Here is a 14,067-nt window from a genome sequence, read left to right as displayed (position 1 = left end):
GCCAGTCAATCACAGGGCACATATAGACAAACAATCATCACACTTACATTTATTTACACCTACAGTTTAGAGCAGATACAGTCTGTGTATATCTGGCCTGCATCAAGTATTCCACAAAAAAAGGGGTTCAAGTAAACTAATCCTTTCCTGTCTTTTCAGTTTTTATCAATAACAATTCTGAACATTAGCAGCTCTTCAGAGTGTCAACAAGTCTTCTCTCTCATCTCTGCATATTCCTCAGCATGTCTAGTTGAGTACTAAAGATGTTTGATTATTTGAGCACAGCAACTTTCTGCCTGCATTCAAGACAGCTGAAGACACATTGGGTTGCTATGCTTAACAACAACAACAACAAAAACATTCTGTCAGTCTATTTTTTTCTTGAAACTGGCTGTTCTTGTTGCCGACTTTTCACTTCACAGCACGTTTTGTTTTTTTTGTTTTTGGTCGGGGGCTTGACCGGAGCTGGGTGACAGGTCCCCTTTCCTTCCACTTTGTGTCACTCCAGAATTACAATTTACCAAAAACTGTTATGAGCCTTTGCTATGACAGCTCATAAAAAAACAGATCAGAGGCCTAGTTACCAGATCAGTGGACAAATGGTAGAGTGTGTGCCCTGAGACTGAGAGGTTGTGGGTTCAATCCACGGATGGGTCATAACAAAAACTATAAAAATGGGATCCATTGCTGCCCTTCTTGACACTCAGCATTAAGGCTTGCAATTGGGGGCTTAGATCACCAAATGATTCCTGAGTGTGGTCCCTGCTGCTGCTTGCCCTCAGTGGATGGGTCAAATGTGGAGAGTGAATTTCACACCACTTAGGTAGGTGTGACAATCAGTGGTACTTGAACTTTATAAGTGATTCAAACAAACAAAAAACACCCAGGGCAAAAACAAATGGGGGTTGCTTTAATATAAAATTTTGATGTCAACTAGTAAGGTCGCAAAACATTATCCTGTATGCAGCGAATGGCCCACTGGGCTGCAAGTTTGAAAAATCTGATTCGTCAACGAACCTTACCTAACATGAGAGAGAGAGAGAGAGAGAGAGAGAGAGAGAGAGAGAGAGAGAGAGAGAGAGAGAGAGAGAGAGAGAGAGAGAGAGAGAGAGAGAGAGAGAGAGAGAGAGAGAGAGAGAGAGAGAGAGAGAGAGAGAGAGAGAGAGAGAGAGAGAGAGAGAGAGAGAGAGAGAGAGAGAGAGAGAGAGAGAGAGACAGAGAGACAGAGAGACGGACGGAAAAAGGCGTAGCCGTAGTTTCCGGGCAGACATCGCGACACAATACGTGAAGGAAGGCAAGTTAATGCACATTGGAAGTCTCATTGGAGATGAGGAGGTAACTTATTCAATGTCTAATAACGAGTATCGTTTGTAGGCTAAATCTTCCAAGTCGTTGTCATATATCCCGACTCAGGAAGTTTTGTCAGTTTCGTTTTCATTCACGACCGCAGTAATCTAAACTAGGGACGTTATTCGGATACAATCTTAAAATGTTACATTTTTTTTACGTAATTTCTGTTAACAATAAATAGCATGTCTTATTTCAGCGAGACTAAATTGATTTGTATAAAATCCGCTTCATGAGACATCTGTGACTTCTGAGTCGTCAGTGTGGTCGTCACTTGCATAAATGAAGAACTGCAACTATACCAGTAAAACGGTTGAAAAGGAAATGAGTAAAGTTGTGCTTAGTATATATATTTAAATTGTGTGAACGCTGTTGATAATGTTTAAGTATTACTAATGGTAACGTGCAGGTTGTTATTGTCACATTCTTCCTACCTTGAGATGTAGTAACAGTGTGGTTGACCAATTGTCTAGGGGTGTCTAAACAATTTTGAAAAAAGAAGTAGGCTACACATGAACATTAACTGTCTTGCATGTATCTTTATGCTTGGAAAATATATTTAAAACAGCTAATACACTCTACCACTATGTGCGTTTTCAAGGTGTGACAGCACATACCAGATCCCAAGGCCCGAAATGTCAATGGAACCTCTGGACATCCGGTTGACAAATAAAGTCTCAGTGGGTAAAATTTGTGTCTCTTTTCACAAGTTTTAAGTTTTAAATGTTTATTTTCGCTGTAATACAGTATTTATGTGTTTACAGGTAGAAGAGGGCTTGGTCCAATTGTAATGGCCCCAGGATGGTTTCTCTCAATCTTATTAGTCAACATGCCAATTTATTATGCTGCTGCAGGTACGCTGTGTAGTGATTTATTATCACTTGGTGCCGTTCAATTCTCTACTTAATTTGCTAAGATCAACCGGTTCTAAAAGAACCACACTACTGTATATTATTATGAGTGTTGAGTGTCCCCATTGCACATTCCACATGTCTAAAAGATTGTGATTTGCTCACTGAGCTGTGCTACAGTACTGGCTTTATATTGTGGCTTATATTGACACAAACTGTGAAGAAAGTGCAGTCTGCTCGTTTCCTGTTTGCGCTCTGCTGAGCCCTGTAGTGCAATATTGAACTGCTTAACGGTTTGTTGTCACTTTGGAGACCTCTTGCTCCTCTGTTTACTTGTTTACCTTAGGAGAACAACAGAGTAGCGTGGTAGTACAAATTTGTAAAAATGAGACAGTCACTCCTCTATTCCGCTACTTAATGGAGACCGAATTATTGCTAGCACGACATGTTCACTTGACGCTGTTACACTTTACAACCCTGCAAATGCATAGCAGATCGTGAGTGAGCTTCCCTAGCCACTCACTACCTTCCCCCACACCCCTTGTATTTGTAGTGACTGGTAAATACCCTGCTGGGATAAGTATTTGCCCTCTTCTCAAATCATGACCTTTTTGGCACGCTTTCCCCACTTTTATGTTTAAGATAATCAAATAAGATTAGTTTTGATTCAGATTTACATTACCGAATATGTCTCTCCTTGATACAAAGTGCCACATATTTTAAAATAGTGTGTTTTTTATTTGCTCTTTTAGTTTCATTAGGTCCTCAAGAACCCCCTTCCAAACCTGAGTGTCACATTCCATGTGATGACAGCTGCGGGGTTGATATTCACTGTAGTTGGGATCACGGCGTTGATCCTCAGATCCCCACAAACTACAGTCTTCACTGGGAAACGACACACGGCATGTAAGAGCAACATGATAATACTGATCAGTAAATGACAGAGGTGGGAAAAGTAGCCATAAATTGTATTCAACAAGAAAACTAACTTCAGAAAAGTATGACTCAAGTTAAGTAAAATGTTGCTCTCCAATTAATTACTTGAGTTAGAGGAGGTAGTCGGTGAAAAAACTCCAGTAGTGAGTAACTAGTGAATAACGTCTGATGTATTTTTTTAAATTAGAGCATAAATATCAAATAAAATAGTATTAGGAATAAAATTTCAGCTGTTGCCTATCAATTTAACTGAAACAATTGGTTAATGAATGCATTTGGATAAAATATATAAGTAGCTAGCTGCTAGCATAATGTAGCTCATTGTAGTAAAACAAGCATTTTTCTTACCAAAAATACTCAAATAAAAGTAAAATATATGTTGTATTAAACCTACTTTTAATCTGACAGGTACAATTTATCAAAAATGTTGCTTAAGTAACAGAAACTGTGTAAATGTTGCTCGTTCCAACCCATCTCTGGTAAGTGAACATCATCAACTGGAGTTACTAGCTCTCCTCTCGCTTCAGCTCCAGAGAGGGCCATGTGAATACCGGCACCAGTTTGAGTGGATTTATCGACCGTGAACACTTTTCCATGAACAGTGAACTTCATGTTTGGGTACAGGCTGAGAACGAGCACGGCTCTGCCAAATCCCAAGTGGATGTCTTCAACACAGGAGACCTTAGTAAGTCGTGGAAATAACAAACATCTACTATGACAATGAAGGTTTAAATAATGATACTATTTTAAGTTGTCACATTTCTGTTACCTCTGCCTTTAGTGAAGCCATCGCCTCCTATAATTTCATGGAGCTCCCAAGATCCTTTGGAAATAGCCTGGACTTCCATCTGTAATGAGCTGGACCTCTCTTTGGGATTGTGTGAAGTGCGATTTCGGGGCGAAGTAGAACAACTCTGGCATGAGGTATTAATATTGCTTGACTCATTCAGTCTAGAGGTTAATCGATTAATCATTGCAAATCCTCAGAATTTCAGCCTCTCAAGAGTAAATATTCTCAGATTTCTGTAGACGTATTTATTTATTATTATTTTTTTAATAATATGTTTGCAAACAAGGTCGCCACGGTGGCTGACTGGTTAGCACGTCTGCCTCCCAGTGCAGAGGACGTGAGATCAAGTCCAGGCTTCGGCCTTCCTGGGTGGAGTTTGCATGTTCTCCCCGTGCTTGAGTGGGTTTTCTCCGGATGCTCTGGTTTCCTCCCAAATTTTCAAAGACATGCGTTGCAGGTTTATTGAACACTCTAAATTGTCCATAAGTGTGATTGTGAGTGTGGATGGATGTTTGTCTCTGTGTGCCCTGCGATTGGCTTGCAACCAGTTCAGGGTGTACCCCGCCTACTGCCCTAAGCCAGCTGGTATAGGCTCCAGCGCCCCCCCGCAACCCTTGTGAGTACAAGCGGTTAAGAAAATGGATGGATGGAATGATGTTTGCAAACATCTGCTTTTACTTTGAAAAACAATGATAAACATTTTTGCCAATTTTATGACATGTTACGGACGAAACGAGACTGAATCATAATTCACTTGTGTGTGTATTTTTTGGTCTGTCAATTGGAAATAATATCCAGTTATTTTTTAATATAGGGATGGCAATTAAAAAAATTTATGAAAATAAAATAAAAAGCCTGATTCTTTGATTATTTGACAAAATAAGATTAATCAATTATGAAAATGTATTGTTAGTTGCAGCCCAAGTTTGGTCCTTTCAACACAACTTTGACAACTGTATCACAATTATGTAAAAGTGCTATAACAAAGCCAATTAATGAAAAATGTATGGTTTTACACATAGATTTTCAGAGTTTGGGAGGTGCCAGAGGACTTTAAGTTCCTGTAAAGTGAAAACAATGTGTTTTTACTGTCATGTTAACATAACTACCAAATATGAATGGTTACAAAAATTGCCAAGGAGCTAAAATGGAGCTTCAAAATTGTGATCAATTATGCCTATCTAATTCTACTCCCTAAAACTTCTATAATGTTAATATACTAATAAGTTGTTCTTATTTAATAATATAAAAATTTGACAATAGAAAATAAACAAAACATGCTTATCTTAAATGGACAGATAATATTGGTATATGTTGCCCTGATCCATTACATATACACAAAGAAGAGAGAGAGGGAAAGTTAAGCCCTACAAATACAATACAATAAATTCCCAAACATTAATTGTTGAACATATGTGGTTACACATGCCCATGTCCATACATGTCCATCAGTACATACACATATAAACATACATGCCCACACAAATGTATTTACATGTATACCTCATTTACATATTTTTGTATCATTATCTTTTTAAACCTCTTTTTTTTCTTTTGACCTCTGATCACGTCCTCACTCAATGTGTTTTACTTTTGGTTTAGGTTGAAATTGGAGCACAAGTCAGCTATGAATTCAGTGGTCTGATCGAGGCTGGTGTAGTCTATGACTTTCAAGTTCGCTGTTCTTGTGCCACAAGCTTGTACAGTGACTGGAGTGCAACCGTCAAAATAAGCACTGAAAAAGGTAAGCCTTCTCTTAACTCTTTGACTGCCAGACGTTTTCAGAAAAGGGATGCCGTGGGTGCCAGCCGATTTTAAGCATTTTGACTGATCTTTCAAGGTCCATAGAAAATTATGTGTTTGGACTATGGAAACACACATACTGCTAAAACAAGATTGGACTCTCATCTTCCATCAGAAAAAAAAAGTTTGTTTCTACCTTATTCCGTTTTTGAGTAATCAACAATAGAAAATGGTTAGTTTCACCTGTTTTGAAAAAACGTCTTTTAACGTCTTTGGCACTCCTCCATTGGATTTTACGAAACGTTATTTAACGTTTTTGGCAGTCAAAGAGTTAAGAGGCGGTTTAGAAATAAGTTCATAAGTGAGGATCGGCACCTATTAAAAATGTCAGTAGACTAATGTTTGGAGTGAAACTTTTTTTCCAGCTCCCACTGGACAAATGGATGTATGGAAAGATTGTGGCGTGCCTGCCACTAATATTGATTGTGCTTTGACCTGGAAGGTAGAAAACACAGTTTTTAATTTATTAATTGTAATAGTTATGGCTGGTGGATTGTGTTAATAGTACAAGCTTGACCAGGCTAATCAATGACACAGAAAATGCAATTAGATTTATGGTAGTAATACGTACAGTCCTACTCATTATTGGCACCCATAAAGGTAAAGTACATAATGTGGAATATCTTCTGAAAAAAATGAGTTAACTAAAACATTAAATTTTTTATAGAGAACTTGTGTTTTATCTCAAAGACCAAATGATTAAAAAACAATTAAAAACAATGGGCGTAAAAAAAAAAGACACCTTAAAACGTCCTCCGTCACTGGTATTGGCACCCTTTCCTGTAAATCAGTATGAAAACACATTGTGACTCACCTTTGGTAAATCACAAATGAGAATTCCCTGTTTTAAATTGTCTGTGCCCAATTGACATGAATTAACCAATGAATGATGACTTAGCTGTTTTTAAAAGCCACCTTTTGTCCCATGTTCTTTTAAGTGCTATGATTCGCAAACACAAGACCGCCAAAGGGTATATAGGCCCTGTTTCAGCAGTGCGCCATGTTATTAAGAAGTTTGACAAGCGCGGAACTCTCCATGGGCGTGGGGGGAAAGAGAGAATTGATGACAGAAATCTTCGACGGTTGGTGCGAATGGTGGGAAAAAAAACACGTTAAACATCCAAAGACCTGAAAGCCAACCTGGAACAGTCTGGGATAATGGTTTCAAGAAGCACCATACGCCACACACTGAACCAAAAACAGGGCTTCATGGGCGAAGACCATTCCTGAGACAGACATAAAAAAAAAAGAATAGCTAACCTTTGTCAAGGAGTACCTGAACAAACCACAATTCTTCGCGGAAAATGTTCTGCGGACGGATGAAACAAAAATAGATGCTTTTCGGCAATGCACGCCAACAGTTTGTTTACAGAAAAGAACACCCTCCTTACAGTTAAGCATGGTGGAGGATCCATCATTCTGTGGGACTGCTTTGCTGCATCTGGTACTGGAGGCCTTGATCGTTGATGTCCTACCAAGTGTTAGACAACTTGGTTTGAGTCGAAGGTCATGGGTCCTCCAGCAAGACAAAGACCCAAAGCACACATCCTAAGGCACACAGGAATGGTTAAAAAGCAAAAAAAAAGAAAAAGTTTTAAAATGGCCACCAATGACCCCTGATCTCAATCCGATTGAAAATCTTTGATATGCGCTGAAATGTGCCATTACGAAAAGAAACCTGCAAACATTCTAGAGCTTGAACAATTGGCAAAGGAAGAGTGGGGGGGAATACCAGCGGAGAAGTGCAAGAAGCTTAGGGATGCCTACAAGAAGTGTTTGGAAGCTGTCGTCACTGTGGAAGGGTGTGCAACCAAATATCAAAGAGGGGTGCCATTATTGCTGCACATGCTGAGTGTTCTATTTCTTATTTGGAATGACATCATGCAATTTGAAAAACGATTTCCTTTGTGCAATTACTTTGCACATCCAATTAGAAAGTCCTGATATTAATTTGGTACATTTCCATTTATTTCTGAAGATATTGTAGAGATCATGCAAAAAATGAAGGGGTGCCAATAACAGTGAGCACGACTGTATTTGGACAATGACTGTATTGCCGTCAATATGCCACGACAATGAATACGAAAGACAACAATGCATTGAAGATGTGATTTGAAGTGCAGATTTTCAGCTTTAATTTAAGACATTTCACAAAAAACATCATCTCCTCTCATGCAGAGAACCTCTCAAATCTAACTGTATTAAGTCATGCCGCATAATCCTCTTTTTTCCTCCCTATCTTCCTCTACAGAAACTTCGGCTTTCCCAGGCTCGTGGCCATATTTTGGGTTATGAAGTTACGCTGTTCTCCAAGCACAGCACGCCTGAACTAATGAATATTTCCATTGCTGAGCCGAGGGGCTTGTTGGTGTGTGATGAGCTCCTGTGCTACCTCAACACCTCATTAAAGAGCGTGTCATCAGCCAGCGTATCAGCCTACAACGCCAATGGTGCTACAGTGTCCTCCAACCTCACGATTCCAACGCCAGGTATCAGTTGACCAGAATGTCATTAAATTCCTCGAATAGGAGCAGTAGTGACCGTGGAAAAACACTTCACTTAGCTATGGAATATACAAGGAAAATTGCGGTAAGCTGTCTGATGTCTTTTTAATGTTTGATCCAAATGCAACTGCAGAGAAAAAAATGTCTGTTTCATTATTACGACAGTACTTTGTGAGGGAAATACATGTTCGGGGAAAAGAAACACATTAACAGTATATGTGTGGCTACTTTTTGACCCAATCCAATTGCCAAATAAAAAACAGGCATACAAACTGCGTTGTCTTTTTGGCAACTTGGCTCAGAGTGCTGCCGCTGTACTGTAAAGTGATATCCAAGTTAGGAGTTGATTTGTGTGCTTCGTTCTCTTAAGTTTGATTATGCAGTAATGACACAGGTGCTGTATATTCAAATTCCTTCATTTATTAGCAGGTAATGAGAGAAATGAGCACTCCATTGATGTCAGCATAAATATGGCGAACCTCACCGTCTCGTGGGATTTGCCCTCTCGGTTTCTCGATGCCAAATCATTTAAGGAATATGTGGTGCAATACAAACAAGCAGGAAATCTTCTGGGGAAAAGATTTGACTGGATCAGAGTGAATAAAAGCTATACTACAGTTACATTTAAAGGTTTGTTTTATTTGGGAGTTTTACAGTAATTTATTGGCAAACATAGCCAAGTCATTGCTTTGTTCTTCTTTTTTTTTTTTTTTTTTAAACTCTTTGGCTGCATTTCCCCTTACAGGTAATTTTGAAAATTACAAAGCCTACCAAGTGTCACTGTTCACTGTTACAAACAATCAACAAAGCCAGCATATTTCATCTGTTATTGGATATTCTTGTCACGGAAGTAGGTATCCATACATCACATTATTATCCGCTCCCAAAAATATTTGCAATCAATTATGTCTTTTTGCTCTTTTCAGTTCCCGCCAAAGTGCGTTTATTTAAAGTCATTTCCATCGCCGCGACACATGCAACACTATTTTGGGAGCCTGTACCGCCGAACATGCAGAACGGGCTGATCCTGTATTACAAAATCGGTGTTCATGGACAAATGGGTAAGCCGCATAAATATGCACACTTGTATGATTTACCAAAGTAATACCCCACGTAAACGACTGAAGTAACTTGAAATTGCCAAATTGATGAAAATGCACTGAAAATGAACAAATAAAAATGAGACATTATCTTTGTCTTCAACAGAATTATTTTCAAAGCTAATGAAGAAACTGCCCTAAAAAATGGGATGGCACCCTTAAAGTAATATTTGGTTGCACAAGTTTTTTTTAGAATTTTCATTGTAATCAAACAATTTCTATAACTCAATGATAATTGTGCACGTCAACAGACATTTGTCCCACTTGTGAACAAACTTATCCAGTTGTCTCATATTTGCAAGGTGTCTTCTCCAAACTGCATGTTTTAGCTCGTCATCAGATTGTCAATAGGATTTTATGAATCAGGGCTCTTCAGAATAGTCTGCTGTGAGCAATTTTCTAACAGAGAGTAGGAGTTAAATAGCTTTTAAAAACAAATATGTGTTTAAACCGTGCATACGAATATTTGATGCACAAATCTGTGAATGAATATGTTTTTATTCAAATTGTTTTTTGTTTTTTTTGCAAACTAATTTAGAACCTGCTGAGGCCATACGTGCGCACAAATAATGAAAAATCAGTTTTAGTGAAATAAAAAAAATCACACACATCGTTTACCCGTTTGATAATGAGTTGACAAAGTGGCCAAAATAACCGATAAATGGTCGCTTCTCTGCTGTTCATATATTTACAATTTTGAATGCTCATGCTACACTTAATGTACAGTACAAAATATGAGCATGGAAGTCCAAATAAGAACAAATAAATAACGGTAATTACATTTATATACGTGTGTATGTATGTGTTTTGATAAGAAGCTGATGCCAGAATTTCGCCTGTGAAACACCTTTCACCACTACAGGCAGTTACCATTAATCACCTCCAGGGTGCAACAGTGAGCAACATTTTGTCCCCTTTCTTCCACAAGAAACAAAGTAAGCAAAAATATCAGAAAGTAAAAGCACACAGCCTGCCTCACGGTAGTGCATACGCACATCCATTGCACATCTGTGCAAATGTGTCCCTTCATGCAAAGACGTGGGCCCCCATGGAGAATGAGGCCCTCCACACAGTGTGTGTGTTGGGTTTCGGGAGGGGTGGCCTTGTAACTAACTATGATAATCACAAAAATAAAATCAATGTCTGTTTTTATTCATTAATTTTCAGTATGCTCTTCCAAATTATTAACCAGTTTAGTGACCATTGAGTTTTTCTTTCTGGAATGGAAAAGAACCACCATTTTTGTCCTTGTAGTACACGCATATCAAGTCACTTAGATCGTTTTAAAGTCAGTGTGTGTGTTTGTAATACTTCAATTAAATAACCTCATTCCAATCAATATCCCCCCTACATCAGTGTACAACGTGAGCGCCTCCCCTCAGGATGAAAATAAGACGTTTGAACTGCCAAATCTCAGTCCGCATCAGGAATATGAAGTGTGGATCAAGGCTGTGACTGAAGCTGGGCCAGGAGCCAACGTCACCACCAGTTTCATCACAAAGCAACCAGAGCATCTAGAATTCAAATCAAAACGTAACTCTTCTTCTCACAATTACTCTTCTGATAAAAAATGATTTTTAAATGCCTTACCTCTCGTTATTTGCATTTCTCAGCACGCGTATTTGCATTCCTGCTCCTTCTATGTCTCCCAGTCATAATATGCTGTCTTTTCGTTTTATTCAGGTGAGATAATACATTTTGTCTGACGCAGATTGGCTAACACTAATGGATTTTCCCGTTTTAACATCACTAACAAAACGTGTGTATGTCAGTTTTCATAAAGGAACAAGCAAGGCATGTCTGTGTATAAATGAGAAGGTACCAGATCCATACAATAGCACCATCTTCGAAATGATGAAGTATCAGGTGGGTTTAATTGTTACAGTAAAGGCTGTGTGCTAGCGACATTTTAACAGAAAATGTCTTACTTATTTTGTGGGATATCAATGTAGGTGAATGAGCCCTTGGCTTGGATCCGTGTGCCCATCTATGAACCACATCCCACCATGTCCACGTTAGAGCTAGTGGAAAACCAGCAGGACGGCCCTGCATATGAACAAAACTGCCCCCCTGAAGACCAAAGGAGACCAGAAGCTGCCTCGGAGAGATGTACTAGGAGGACACATAGATATGGCACAGATGAGTACAGCAAAATGGTTGACTCTGAGGAAGAAAAGGAGGTGGCCGGCTGGGATGATGGTCGGAGTTCATCAGAAGGAGAGCAAGACACATCAGGATACGAACAGCACTTCATGCCAACCGCAATGGAAATACTGAATGCTTGATACGGTGTATTTATAGTATTATACTGTGCTGTCTTTTATAGAGTGATGTGTTTTGACTAACTGTTGAAACATAAAATCAAGTGTCAGGAATTGTTGTTTTTTTAGGTTAACAAAACATAATCTTCTATACAATGCACACATACAAATAAGCAGCATTGTTTTTTATGATGTAAGATGTTTCCAAGAGTTCACAATATTTGCTTTTTTTTTTTTTTACTATATTCTGGACTTTTTATATTTTCAAATTGGCATTTCAAAAGTGTACAGGTGTTGATGAAATAAATATTTCTAAAGCAATAGCTGCAGTCTTCCCTTTAACTACAGTGTGTGTGTGTCATTTTCTCGTTTATGTGCACTTTCTGACCTTTGCCTCTTTTATTTTCGCTTTATTATTTATGTCTGCATATGATCTGTGTGCAAAAGAAAAACAGTTACGCTCCAGCTCTTGACTCACTCATTTTGTCTCCTTACAGTGGAAAGTACGGGGATGATCAAAATGTGGTGTGAGTGCCAATAGTGGTACCTTCAAAATATCAAATACGATCAAACAGGAAGCTAGTAGCTATGCATACAGCCTATATAAACATATATATATATATATTTTTTTTTTTTTTTGTGCCCCAAAAAATCGATTCTCATAAGAATCGTGATTCTCATTTTGTACCATTCAGAATCTATTTAAAATGTCCCAAAATTGATTTCATTTAAATTATTTTACACTGTCTTGTGTCTTCCCTTTGTTTATGTGTGCCTTTATTGGGAGCGCTGTTCATGTTGCACCCGATTTGGCCACTTAGGGGCAGTGTGGTTCGATGTGGTCTGACGCACTGCTAAGTTGTAGCCACATTAGAGAGTAGAAGGAAAAAGTCGCGATCAAGTTATTCCAATAAAAGTTGTTTTTTTGCAACCTGGAGCCATTCTTTTGAGTGATAAAAGTGCCGCGAGTAGCGCACTAATTAGCATTAGCAACTTTCCTCTTTAGAATTCCCCATAGGTGTTCAAATGGGTTCAGATCAGGAAACATACTTGGCCACTGAATCACTTGTACCCGGTTCTTCAGAAATCCAACAGTGGCCTTAGATGTGTGCTTAGGATCATTGTTGTGTTGGAAAAGTGCACGACGACCAAGGACATGGAGTGATGGCAGCATATTTTCTTTCAAAATTGAGCAATACAGCTGTGAATTCATGATGCCATCAATGAAATGCAGCTCCCCGACACCAGCAGTACTCGTGCAACCCCACATGAGAACACTGCCACCACCATGTTTCACTGTAGGCACCATGCATTTTTTTCCTTGTATTCCTCACCTTTGTGACGCCATACAGTTTTGAAGCCATCAGTTCAAAAAACTTTTATCTTGGTCTCATCACTCCAGACTACAGAGCCCCAGTAGTCTTCATCTTTGTCAGCATGGGCCCTGGCAACTCTAGGCTCGTGTTTTTGTGCATGGGCTTTAGGAGATGCTTCCTCCGTGGACGGCACCAATGCATGCCATTCCTCTGCAGTGTACGCCATATTGTGTCACGGGAAATAGTCACCACAGTTTGGCTTTTTATTTCCTTAGATAACTGCAGCGAACTTAGATGTCGATTTTCTTCCACCCTTCTCATCAGAAGACGCTGCTGTCGAGTTGTTAACATCCGTGGATGACCTGGACGTTTCTGTGAGATGGTTGCAGTTCCATCCTTTTTTTTTTGTTTGTACCACTTTTGCTACAGTATTCTGACTGATAAGTAAAGCTTTGCTGATTTTCCTGTAGCCTGCAACTTTGCTGTGTAAAGAAATTATTTTCTTTCGCAGCTCTTGTGACATTTCTCTTCCATGTGGTGCCATTGCTAACAGCATGAAATGGGAAACTCTTTAAGTAACACCCCATTTATAGTCAACTGTCTGCTTGACACCTGTGTAATGAATTATGAGACTCATCTAGACGTATCTAGTCTAAAATTTGGGCTTTTTGGGCTTCGCCCCAGAGACGTTCTGTGGGGTGTACTCATTTTTGCATCACCCTAATTTAAATAAAACTGAAAATTTAGTTCTCAAATTTATATTATTAACCTTACTTTCATGTTATAAATTAAACAGATGTTATATAAATTTAGTCTGGTCATCATTTTGGAAATCGTTTTTGTCTTTATTGACATATTGTTTAAAGTTGTATTTTTTGAAGGGGGTGTACTCATTTATGCTGAGCACTGTGTATATATATATATATATATATATATATATGTATATATATATATATATATATATATATATATATATATATATATACACACACACACACACACACACACACACACACACACACACACACACACACACACACACATTCCATCCAAATAAAATTGTATTGCACAACGAGGGTAAATAAAGTTGTGTGTGTAATATATATAACAACATGGCGTGACAAAAAACACACCAAAAAAAAACCATGGCATCACATAC

The 14,067-nt window shown here is 38.6% G+C and overlaps 1 protein-coding gene across 4 annotated transcripts; it reads left to right on the top strand.

The window, feature by feature from the left end:
* The first annotated feature begins 1,235 nt into the window (after positions 1-1,235).
* LOC144044883 (interleukin-12 receptor subunit beta-2-like) lies at positions 1,236-11,934 on the top strand. Of its 4 annotated transcripts, none has more exons than XM_077559574.1 (17): positions 1,236-1,335; positions 1,949-2,031; positions 2,112-2,201; positions 2,951-3,104; positions 3,662-3,819; positions 3,916-4,058; positions 5,527-5,668; positions 6,093-6,169; positions 7,979-8,216; positions 8,661-8,861; positions 8,977-9,081; positions 9,158-9,292; positions 10,150-10,266; positions 10,688-10,864; positions 10,945-11,014; positions 11,104-11,197; positions 11,284-11,934. In XM_077559574.1, the coding sequence occupies exons 1-17, from the start codon at positions 1,328-1,330 to the stop codon at positions 11,614-11,616; spliced, it is 2,325 nt and encodes a 774-aa protein (XP_077415700.1). In that variant the 5' UTR covers positions 1,236-1,327; the 3' UTR covers positions 11,617-11,934. The 4 variants fall into 4 exon arrangements, with proteins under 4 accessions (XP_077415700.1, XP_077415699.1, XP_077415703.1 ...); XM_077559573.1 differs by having other exon boundaries at positions 8,658-8,861; XM_077559578.1 differs by having other exon boundaries at positions 1,269-1,335; positions 1,949-2,027; positions 8,658-8,861.
* The last annotated feature ends 2,133 nt before the right edge of the window (positions 11,935-14,067 follow it).

Source organism: Vanacampus margaritifer, chromosome 2 (genome assembly GCF_051991255.1).
Source record: "Vanacampus margaritifer isolate UIUO_Vmar chromosome 2, RoL_Vmar_1.0, whole genome shotgun sequence".
NCBI classification, from domain to species: Eukaryota; Metazoa; Chordata; class Actinopteri; order Syngnathiformes; family Syngnathidae; genus Vanacampus; species Vanacampus margaritifer.
This window is presented reverse-complemented; position numbering and strand designations above follow the sequence as displayed.

What these genes read in the sequence shown, in the direction of transcription:
- LOC144044883 (XM_077559573.1), top strand. An exon ending in TACTACAGTTACATTTAAAG is followed by an intron (nt 8,862 to 8,976) that starts GTTTGTTTTATT and finishes TTCCCCTTACAG; the next exon opens with GTAATTTTGAAAATTACAAA. An exon ending in TGGATATTCTTGTCACGGAA is followed by an intron (nt 9,082 to 9,157) that starts GTAGGTATCCAT and finishes TGCTCTTTTCAG; the next exon opens with TTCCCGCCAAAGTGCGTTTA.